Source organism: Glycine max, chromosome 8 (assembly GCF_000004515.6).
Source record: "Glycine max cultivar Williams 82 chromosome 8, Glycine_max_v4.0, whole genome shotgun sequence".
Lineage (NCBI taxonomy): Eukaryota > Viridiplantae > Streptophyta > Magnoliopsida > Fabales > Fabaceae > Glycine > Glycine max.
The window spans coordinates 3,321,989-3,333,678 of NC_038244.2; the positions used below are offsets into that span (position 1 = coordinate 3,321,989).

At 30.7% G+C, this 11,690-nt stretch overlaps 1 protein-coding gene across 1 annotated transcript; it reads right to left on the reverse strand.

Annotated features, from left to right (window-relative positions):
• Window positions 1-3,676: 3,676 nt before the first annotated feature.
• Window positions 3,677-5,608, reverse strand: LOC100777160 (transcription factor BEE 3). The gene is made up of 6 exons (XM_003532457.4): window positions 5,259-5,608; window positions 5,035-5,154; window positions 4,765-4,830; window positions 4,603-4,671; window positions 4,406-4,483; window positions 3,677-3,986 (listed from the first exon to the last, which is right to left on the reverse strand). Exons 1-6 carry the CDS (start codon window positions 5,583-5,585, stop codon window positions 3,888-3,890), a joined length of 759 nt encoding a protein of 252 aa, XP_003532505.1. The 5' UTR covers window positions 5,586-5,608; the 3' UTR covers window positions 3,677-3,887.
• Window positions 5,609-11,690: the final 6,082 nt, after the last annotated feature.

Below are 11,690 nucleotides of genomic sequence, written 5' to 3' on the forward strand. Positions count from 1 at the left end.
ATTGAAAGTAGAAAGCCTAATAATATATATTTTATATATGAATGTTAACAATGTATTTTGTTAATATCGGTTAAAATTTAATAAAAATTCATTAAATTATGTATAAAAATTATTAAATAAAAATTAAGAGTTGTAATTTTTCTTAATTTCAAAAAAATTTAATAAATAAAAAAGTGTTATCAAGAATATATTATTAACATTCCACTTAATATTGTAACCGTTCTACGCAACTAGCACGTGTGAATCACATATGACTTCATTTCTGGTCCAACACTCAAAGAGTCAAAATGATAGCATTTTTGTTATTTTTATTGTAAAATAAAGGACAACAATTGTAGTATTTTTTTTGTCTTTTCCACCATTTTTTTCCGTGAAACTTTATTATTATGTCTGTGTAAAACATGTTAATCTATCATGAATTAAAAAAAATGTTAATCTATCTATAAGTTATTATATAATTCACAAATTACATAAGTCGAGTTGAATTGTTTTTATATTATAATTAATTCCAAAATCATAAGTTCCCAAAAATTTAAATCTGTTTTCACTATTTTTTACCTTTTTTATTCTTATGAAAACAATATTATACACCAATATTATAAGACAATTTTACACTATCATATAATAATTTAAATAATATAAGATAATTTTACATTATCATATAATAATTTAAACTTATCATGCTTAATTTTTATGATAATATTTTATATAAAATTATTTTATACTATGACAATATAAGATCATTAAACTCTATTTTTATTTTCATCTTTTTTGCTCAGATTCATGGTTTAATTTTTTATATTTATTTTATTAAGATGAATTGGCTTTTTAATCTTTTTTTTATTATCTGTTTTCCTATTTTTGACGGATGGAGACAGATCAACCTGTTTTGCTGACACTATATTTGAATTTAGTGCGCGAATTACAAATTACTAAAACAACGACACGGAGGAGAAATAGCAAGGCTTAAAAAGATATTCACAACGTATAGTTTAGTTAGATTGGGGATGAAATTAAGTAAAAGAAAAAGTAGCGAAAGCAAATAGTGAATGTTCATACAAATAATATTACAAGTTTTATATATACGGTAACAATTAGAATCTGGGGCAAACCCTAGAACTGTGTAAACTGGGGGTTGATCATCTTGCATGGATGTGTCCTACGTTGAGAAGGAAATTATCAACATGAACTGAATGTGGCTGTTTTAAAATGAAAAGTCACATCCCAAAGCTCAAGGGACTGCCGTCTTAACACACCGCCATATTGATTAGTTCAACTGTTGGATTATGAACGTGTTATGCTTTATGATACATAACTCATAACTGGTTTAATCGATTTTAAAACCATTGCTTAGTAGTGGGAGGTTAACATGTTGCTTTTGAGAATATATATATATATATATTGACAAAATGGGGTGACACTGTCTCAATTCTTGAGTCACCGCCTTACCTTTCTTATGAATATTCAATATCCGTCAACAAGTTCCACTCACAAGTCACAACCTCAAAAGCTTGATAATGAACGCACAGTGCTTGAATCCTTGAACTTGCCCCAGTTAATTACTAGCCTCCCTTCAACTACTACCTCCTAAATATATATGTCCCCAAATCTAAATCAATATTGGGAAGGTATGATATACCAACTATCAACTTAACTTTGGGACCCTTCAACTTCAAGTCTTTATTCTCCCTCATTCATATCATGTATGCTAGGTGACAAATAAAGACCTGGGTCAAAAGTGGTCAAATAATAAATAAAAGATTGGGTTGTTGTGAAGAAGCAAAAGTGGCTTTATAAGGTCCAAGTCTGATCATTTTCGAGAAGTTACAAGCCCACGTTGTCCATCCCCTTTTGATCATGCGGTGGCCCATTCAAACTGTCTTCTTCTCCTAATTTCATGGATGCAATGCATCCAGCCGCTTTCACTTTTCATTAAACAACGACAACAAATATGTTGTAATCTTCTGAATATTTCCCCCCTCTCAATCATTAACTTGATGAATTTGGCAACATGTACAAGATTTTACGAATTTATTAAGTGGATGTGATGAGTTCATTCTACATTTTAGCTTGTGGTTGGGCATATATTTAAAATTAGTTGCACTTCCACTTTCTCATTTCTCGGGTGAACCATCACATATTGAAATATAGAAATTACATACTACGGATATATTTGACTTCTATTTTCGATAAGTACTTTTTATTTTTAAAATATAATTAATTATATAAGAATATTCAAACAACTAAATACTTCATATTAATATTATGATGACTTAAAAAAATAACTAGTAGAAAGTGGTATAAGACACACAATATAGTATAGAAATGAGAGAGAAATTAAACAAAAAAAAAAACAGACAAAGAAGAATCAAACTTATATAATATGCATATATAAGAAATCTATTGGTAATATAAAATTGTTTAAAAAACAGTTTTAAAAATAAAAAAGTATATAAAAAAACTTACTATAATTTCTTGAAATTAAATAATGAGATCCATTAAGACTTGCATATCTACTCATTACACCGTCAAAATGGATTAACAATCTTCTTATTATTAGGGCAAAGGAGGGTTCTCTAGATAAACTAGCTTGAGAACATTGTTGTTGTTGTAGGGCCTACAAGACATGGACCTCCGAGTTGACCCGTGACGGCAACCAAAGAGTCTGGCTCCATGTGAGGAACTTGGTAGAACGAACGCAATCACGTGAATAGATTTGTATCTGAAATATTTGCCAAGATTTCTAGCAAGATCATCGGAATAATAATGTGGGGTTTATGTAAGATTTGTCAATCTCAACAAAAAGAGAGGGAATGGAAAGGCATATATATATATACATATTCAAGTCAGTGTTCGAGTAAATAAAGAACGACGAAAAAAAATGATCAAACCGTTAATAAAAACTACTCAGAATAATTTCAATTTGACGCGCATAAATTGATATGTAACTCGCATTCAATCATATGGAAAATCAAACCAAATTGAATCGCACACCTCTTTTTATACTTTATGAGTTTATGTAATGTAATATGGCTCGCTCAAATTTCTGTTGTCTTGAATTTTTGTGGTCATTCTTTGTTGCGATTTTACAATGACATTTTATTTTAAGGTTTAAAACTTAGAGATTATGTATCCATGGGCTTGTTAATAAAACGTGATATTGTTATAAGTCGTATTATAACTCTAATCGAATGGCGTATATAACTATAATTTTCTGCTTGGAATTTTTTTTAACACTTACTATAGCTAGTGGCTGTTGCAAAAAGGTTAAACAAGACTAATTGAGTGAAACTTGCTCGCCCTCAAAATCTAATTTCATTTATGTCATTACCATAAACCATTTATGTTATTTTTATTTTCTTCTTAAGAATTTTGTTATTTATTGAGTCTAGTTTAGATAAAATTCCTAATAAATACTTATAAAAATAAAATAAATTAAAAAAAGTAAGATAAACAATGTTTTAAGTTATGTACCTAGCTTGATATTTTTAAAATTTCTCTCATTTAACTTTTTTCATAAATTGAGGTACATAAATTAATTTTAGTTAATGAGAGATGTTTAATTTATTTACCTTTATAATTTATGGTATTTTCTTCTCCTTTAAAAAAAGTATCCAAATTAACTATCAATTTACTATTTGCATATATAGTCAAAAGTGTAAAACACAAGTGCAAAAGCCACACCACTAAAAAATTGAAATGTACGTAGGCTTTAATCACTTCCATTTCTACACGTGTTTGATGGGATTGTACAAACGAGAATGTCTACTCTGTGCTTATACACTAAGGAGTGAAAACAAATTGATCCTTTAAAAGTGTAGAAAGTAAGAAGAAGGGCATTCAATTCATAACTTGTGTGGTTTGTGTTAAAACATCCAAAACCCAAGTCACAGAGGCCATGGCCATGTTGGTTCAAAGCAAGAAACTTCTTCACTTCCTTCTCTCACACACTTGCCCAACTCTTTCACCTCGGATGCCCTTGCTCTCTGCCACAATAAACAAATAAATAAACAATTTGACAATCAACTATTCATTCATGATCATGTCTAAACTATATTCAAGAGTAAACTAAACCTTCACGTTGCTTTCTAAAATTATAAGACATTATTCACAATGATACCTAAATCTATAAAACTTATTACTTTAGTCTAGCTAGCTTAAATTTAAAAAATGTTGAGAATTTCATTTTAGTCCTTGCAATATTTTATAAAGTCAGGACAATAGTGGAGATGTACAAAATCTCATAAAGTGGAGGTTACTCGTATTTTTATATTACCACTTCTTATAAATGTTATCCATCACAATTCACAAGTCTCAATTGTTTGCACACCACACATAATGAACAGCACTAAAACAAGCATATCCTTCAGTAACATAAGGCCGAGAAATATTTAGGAGTAGGCACCTGCATTGTTTCCAAAGCATCTGACTCTGAATTTAAGTCATAGTAGGTACTTGCTGCAGTAAGCTTCATAGAGAGGAACTGCAAGTAAAATCAAACATTAAGTGATATTAATGTTACGTTTCAAGTATTTTTCGCAATATTTAATTAACTGAATGCTACTATTCTTTCGATCCTTCACTTTTTTTTTCATCACTTACCTCCACTTGATGTTGCAAGGACTGGACATAGTTTATTATCTCGTCCAACATTATTGCCATACCCATTGTCTGCAAGTCCATTAATGTGAAAGGAAAAAGAAAATCAGATATCAACATTATTGGCATAATAATAAATAAGTAAATAAAGAAACAAATCTTTACCTTGTAACATCCTGGGACAATGTTCTGCAAACACCTAAGTTTTTCATTAATTTTCCCTCTTCTAACCTGAATACCAATAAATGAAAAATATGTATTAGTCCACGTTCATTTAACCAGCATAAAAATTAGAATAAATAGTCTATGTAACGAGAGGATAAAAGGTTTTTATATTGTAATGTAAATACAAATCACTGGGATAAATTTGTTAACTTTGACCAGAAATATTTTAAAATTAAGTCACCCATGATGAACGAGATTTAGAAAATATACCCTTTCTGCTAAACTGTGACTATCAGTAGCTTGACCACGTTTGGCTCTAACATGAACTACTTCATTTGGTTTCTTGTCTTCTATCGAATTCCTCTTTACTCTCTTGCCTCTTCCAGAACTCTGAACACATGCAGAAAAAATAAAACATTAATCTCTATCTTGTATAAGTTCAAAAAATTATGCATGAAGAATATAATAAAATGAACTAGTGGAAGAAAATTTACATTTTTTGTCTTGCTTCCACTCTCAGAAACAGCAGGAGTTGAATTTGCAGAACTTGGCTCACATATATCAGTTGCTTTCCTCTTTTGACCTTCATGGATTTCATTTTTAACTGAACCAATAGGAACTAAAACTGGAACTTCATTGTGATCGACACATTGAACAAGAGCCGGAAAATTTTCTTCCAATAAGTTTCCTGGAAATTCAGCTTCTGGAGAGCCTAAGAAGCTTTCACAGGAGAATGGCATCATGAAGTTCTGAATTTCCATGTTATCAATATCTAAGAAAGGAAACCTAAGACTTTGCAAATCTGCAGTGAATTCAGCCATGTGATTTTTAAGAAGAAAGTTTTTGAAAGGTTATAATTGGTATCTGGATAATGTGCCTGACGCTGCTATTTATAATGTGAGATTGCAGCTACATTAACCAATAGGAGTAATCTAACTAACCCACGTGGCAACTCAAGCTTCCTTAGTTGTGTTCCCCTGGTTGGCCCCATATACAGGAGAAATGTCCAATTTCAATATGGGAACTTTAGTTGTGAGACAAGCACTGTAATATGGGTCAATGCTTTATGAGGAAAAAGCACGGTCTATTTTTTTGGAGCTTTCAAAACTTTTAATTTAATGACAAAAAAGAAAAACCTTTAATTGGGATTCCTATATCTTTGAGATCTTTTATCAAAGTTTTATCTGTAGTTGGAAAAGGCTAGTTGTTTGTAGAAGCACATAGTTTAGGTTAGAGTACTCTTCCCAAATTTGAACATTATGACTCTTTAGTTTGTATTGCAGAGTGGAACTTAATCTTTTAGCTTTTAGTACTGGAAGATTTAGTCTCTTGTTTCTGCAATTATTTCAACAAACATTTTCGGAAGCTAGGGCTTATTTCCTGATTTTTACTTTTAAATTCTTGCTCAACCAACAACAACAATAATAAAAGGCTTTTTTTTTTTTTTCCATCAAGTGAAGTCAGCTACATGAATCACATAGGGTCATTCAACTTGGGTAAAGATTAGATTTTCAAAAAAATTATTTATCAAACGATCCCTTAACTACTTTTCCGGATATCCTTCTTGGTCTCAATCCCCCTTTTCAAAAGACTAAAAACCATGTAATATAATTTCCTCATCGATGCTTCCAGTGAATTTTTCTGTACACGTCGTAAATTACTTTAACTGATTTTTGTTATTTTTTCCTCAATCAGCGTTACATCAATATCTCCCGTATACAATAATTTTGTATCATTCCCATTTTTTCTCAACCGTAATTTAAAAGTTGATTGAAATATTTTTTTTAATTCCTTTCTTATAATTTTTACGTGTTGAATTACTCGGTACCTACCTGCATCATTAACACAGTAATAAGCAAGTAACCTTTGATCTTCTAGCATGTTTGTCCGAACTTGATGCCATATCATCATGGTGCTTTATGTTTGATACTGAGAACCTTACTCCCTCTGCCTCTTTAAAAAGTGTTGTGTTGAAACTTGAAAGTATAATTTTAATATTGATCATACACGTAGTGGGAAAAGGCTCCGCGGAATTTCTTGGCAAGCAAGTTTTATTAAGCTATTCAAACCTTTCAATTACCACTGTTTAAATGACGCACTTCATTTTCTTTTGTTTGGTGACTAGCCTCTGATTTGGACTGACATTTGAGAAGTGAATGAACCAAACTGTAGAATATAAGTAGCCTTATGACATGTGGAGTGTACCTTTGGCCTATGGCAGTTCATTCAATTCTCATTTAAGGGATAGATTCTTAGGCCTCAAATGTCTAAAGAAACCATATGGGCAAATAGCAATAGTGGTTGCCCTATGTACCCAATTGTAGTTGTAGCCCTTACAAAAGTGGACATGGTTTGAACATTTGTGAGCATTGAGGATTTGTATACAAAGACAAACTGTTAACTTTGGGACAACCGTCCCTATAGCAGTAAGACCTTACTAGCCCTTTTCAAAGCCATATAGCAGGCATTGCCTAATTTGACAACTTGAATGTAAGACCTTACGAGATTGCATGAGATTTTTTGGTTACCACATTTGCCTAATTGATTAAATATTATCTTCCATGTTATAAACGTGCGATGAACCTTGCCCATGCACTTGCATTTAATCCCTTAGTAAATATTAAGGTACTACAGCCAAACGAGTTCGAGTTTGGATGAGGATACCATATACATATGGATGGCTATTAGTTAGGTTGGATTTACCTAACACATAACTGCAGTACTTGACCTTTGCGAGAATCCTATGTACTTTCGATTTTCTCCATATTGCTCCCTACTCTCCTTTCTCTTGTTTTTATTTTTTATATATTTTTTCATTCAGGTAAAAATTCTAATCACTCCTAAAATATATTTTACTAGGAGAGTAAATTATCCATACTATTTTGTACAACGAAGATCCACAATTCTTTTTACAATTATATAGAATTAAGAATAAAAGAAGAAAAAAAATATAAGATAAAATGAGCTATATGATAGCTAAAAACACAGAAAAAGTTAACTTGCAAGTAAAAAATGTTAAAAGAAATTGTTATACAATAATATAGATTTATCGATAATAAAGGGATTCATTTGCAAAAGTAGTAGAAAAGTGCATGTCCCTCTTTTTTAATCATACTAAAAATCAAATTAGGTTCTTATAAAGTGAAAAAAGTAAGAAAAATATATAAGATTTTGAGATATTTCGTTCATATTTTAGTTTGAATCAAAAGAATGTATTTTCACTTTCTTATTGTACACATTTTCTCAAAGTTTAAGCAAAAACTAAATTCACAATAATCAATTATAATGTCTAAAAAATGGTATAAGTAAAATAAACTCGTTATCAATCACCCATTGTTTTAGCATTTGATAAATAAGTTAATGAAATGAGTTATAAGCTAATTAAAATGAATTATGAAGAACTCATATATATAGACTCTTCCAAATGTGGCATCTAAAGCTTATCCAAGTTCACAGGATTCTAACAGTTCATTTGTTATTTTATTTTTTCTTTAATGTTGACATATAAGTTTATCATAAAAGTCGTTATGCAATCATACGCGCTTTTTTACTTGAATTACATTGGAAAGTGATAAAACAAAGGGCATGCCGATAAATAAATAAATAAAAAAAAACGAGTATATGAATCTAGCTACTTTTGGACCAAAATATCATTTGATATTGTGCCCACTGATTTAGGTAAGAGCTATGGATGTCCAAGTGCCATCCTTCAGATCATTGGTGGAGCTGAAGGAAACATTTTCTAGGATAAATTTATTTGTGCCCTAGTATAAGAAGATATCACCTATATTTGAACCATCCCAACTTTTTATTGGGCCAAATACACCTTTAAAGATCCAATTTGAATCCATAAAAATACACCACCGAAGAGAGGTAAACAAACTGAAGTCAAATTATGGGAATTACTTCCTATACCACCTATTTTGCTTCCAGCACCCCAGAAAAACCAAACAGACAACAATACCCTCACTAGGCACCCTGTGTCCCTTAGAAGTCAAGCTTCCATAACCACCGTGAGCATCGACGTCGCGCCGTTCGCAAATGATTTTGCATCCTCCTCAACGCACACATGAATGGACATACACGAGGAACAGGGGGAATAAAGTAGGACAGATGCAAAGGGGGTGTGGAATTTACACGAAAAAGAGAAATGTGTCACCTATACACTTCTAGAATATCTATTTTAGAATAAGATTTTCATATTCTGAAATAATTTTTTTGATTATTTATCAATATTAATTTTAGAATACCTATTAAGGAATATGATAAACTCGTTATCAATCACCTAGGTTTTTCAATTATTTATCCCTATTTCAGAATATTTATTATGAAATATGATAAACATAAAAAATATGAGAGAAAAAAAATTACATATAATTTCTGTTATAATTCATGTGGCGGTGGATTGGTGGTATTAATTATTAAATATGGGCCCGTCTATAATCAAGGGTCAATTTTCTTCTCCATTCCATTGGTTGTATTTCTTGCGAGTACTTGTACAACTTTGTCACTCAACCTGTCTTGTCTATTGTTTCTTCTAGATCTATAACTATTAGAAATCTAATCGAAAACATTAACATCATCAAATATTTATTGAAGTTCATCACAAAATGAAAATGTCATAGATTTGCTCTGGTAGTTGCCATTTGAACCCTAGGCGTGGTTCTATCCCAATCCTAAGGGGATTCATTGGTTATATATTTTGTTGGGTCCTAAAAACGCTCTAACAATTTAGTGTTATAAATCAGTTTAAAAATTCAAAATCAAGTGTATATCATTTTGTGAAAAAATGTAGCATATAGTTAAGATCTAAATTTCTCAAATCATCTAAATGAAGCACTATTGATCATGTGTTTAATATTTTGTTTAAAATTTCTTGGACAATAGTTTGATAAAAACATGTATCCCTTATGACATTTGCGCAAATCATAATTTTAAAATTTCAAATGATAACCACATATGATATCACCTACAGCCATGGCAAGATGTTATCAAGTCCGTCCTTTTCCTGTTTTTTTCTTTATTTTTAAAAAAAATATCAGCATGAAGTTAATCATTTTTATTGTATTTCGATATACAAATAAACAAATGTGCTTATTGAATAAGCACTTTATCACGTATAAGTAGAATTTACAGGATGAGTTTTAAATTGTTTTTAACATATATGTGATTGAAAAGAAAAACTTCATGAAGTAGTCAACTTTATTGACATAAATTAATTGTTAATAAAGCTGATAAATATTTTGCATCAATAATGATAACATGATAACTCAAAAAAATGTTTTCATAAACTATCATGGAAAAATTATTGAAATAAGCTGAAAAATAGCTTGTGAATACGTGTAGGCTCTTCTTATAAGTCCCCCCAAACAATTGCGTGAGTGTTTACGTCATTAGGTAAATCTTAAAAACTTTAACTTCTTCTAAACAATTACATGAACAGTTTTGTGTCTTTACAGGACATAAAACAATTTACATTAATTAGCTCCAATTCTAATCGTCAGACCTGGAGCCAGCATCCATATATATATGACCCTTGATACATCTTTTACCGGTGGTAAGTGATTAGTTTAATGCAATCAAACAAATCAGGATGAAATTCAGCACATATATGCCGAAAAGATTTGGTTAATTATTTTCCAAAATATAAAAAATTGACAAACATGTATATCCCATTGAATTTGAATAGAACGAGACAATTTAACATTAACTCTCCTACAGTTTTCTTGACCAATCAGCTCTCATCAGTCCTCAGCTACAATTACAATTATAATTGGCCAATTGATTTGGAAAATGGAATGATCACTCCTTTTAATTTTATATAATCAGTCGTGTCATATTTTGTGTGTATGATGATTCCACCTTCTATGCAACGCTCTGTGCGTGGTTGTCTTCAACTAAAAAATGAACAACAGAAAATGTAGAAAGTAAATAATACTACATCGTAAGTCAAACATAACAGCAGAGAAAAATCGTAGCAGACTTTTCGAAATTTCTAATTAATGAAAAAATTGAACTAACGGGAACCACGTATGGAACGCTATTCTTATGGCAAGGCCGACATCATGCGACAAGTGACAACCAATCAAACGTAAAAAAAGTGGTCCTGTTCTAAGATTCCTAGCAGGCTTTCCATGCCGCCCCTTGTTATGCCAACACCAATTACCCCACGTTTTGAGTAAGTTTATTAGTATTAAATTTTGTTATATATGTTCAGTCAAGCACGTTTCTGTCACTGTTATGATGACCAATAATGCCTTAATCTCATGACTCGTGACAATGCCTTCATGAGATAAGGGCTGCATTCAAGTGTTTCGAACACTCATAGTATCGATTTTGAAAAGAACCAATTTTGGATGAGCATCAAATGTTAATCACGTTTGGGCTCTTGGCCGTTCTTGTTTGTTTGAACTCTAGTGTACTGGATACAATGTCTTTGAAACTCGTTTAGACGAAAGACATCTCTGTTGGTTTGAATTTAAACAAACAAAAACGTAAGAGAGAAGGAAAAAATGATAGAGAAGAAAGTTAGTTTAATTTAGAATTGCTTATACACTTTTTTATTGAATGATTTGGAATTGTTGACTCACTTTTTTTATTGAATAAGTTTCATATTTAAATACATTTAAATAACTAAATAAAAAAATCATATTCCATTATAGGAGTAGCAATTTGAGAAGCTAAATTCAACATCTCAATGTATAATTTGGAACAATTGAGTTAATTTGGAACAAGTAGCACATCATGTTCCATTATTTTAAGAATAAAAAACTATTATGCATACTTATAATTCAAAATCAGAATAAAAAACTAATTAAAATTTAAAACTAACTTATTCATTATTATTAGTGCAATAACAAATTCTTATCAATTGACAAATTCAAATTAAATCACATTTAAGACATGGAAACTATACCAATAACTTA

Bases quoted from the DNA above. Each gene is read 5' to 3' on its own strand.
- LOC100777160 (XM_003532457.4), bottom strand. From the start codon at position 5,585: ATGGCTGAATTCACTGCAGATTTGCAAAGTCTTAGGTTTCCTTTCTTA. The intron at 5,155-5,258 runs GTAAATTTTCTT...GCATGTGTTCAG, and splicing joins GTGGAAGCAAGACAAAAAAT to AGTTCTGGAAGAGGCAAGAG. The intron at 4,672-4,764 runs GTAAAGATTTGT...ATGGACTTGCAG, and splicing joins TTGTCCCAGGATGTTACAAG to ACAATGGGTATGGCAATAAT.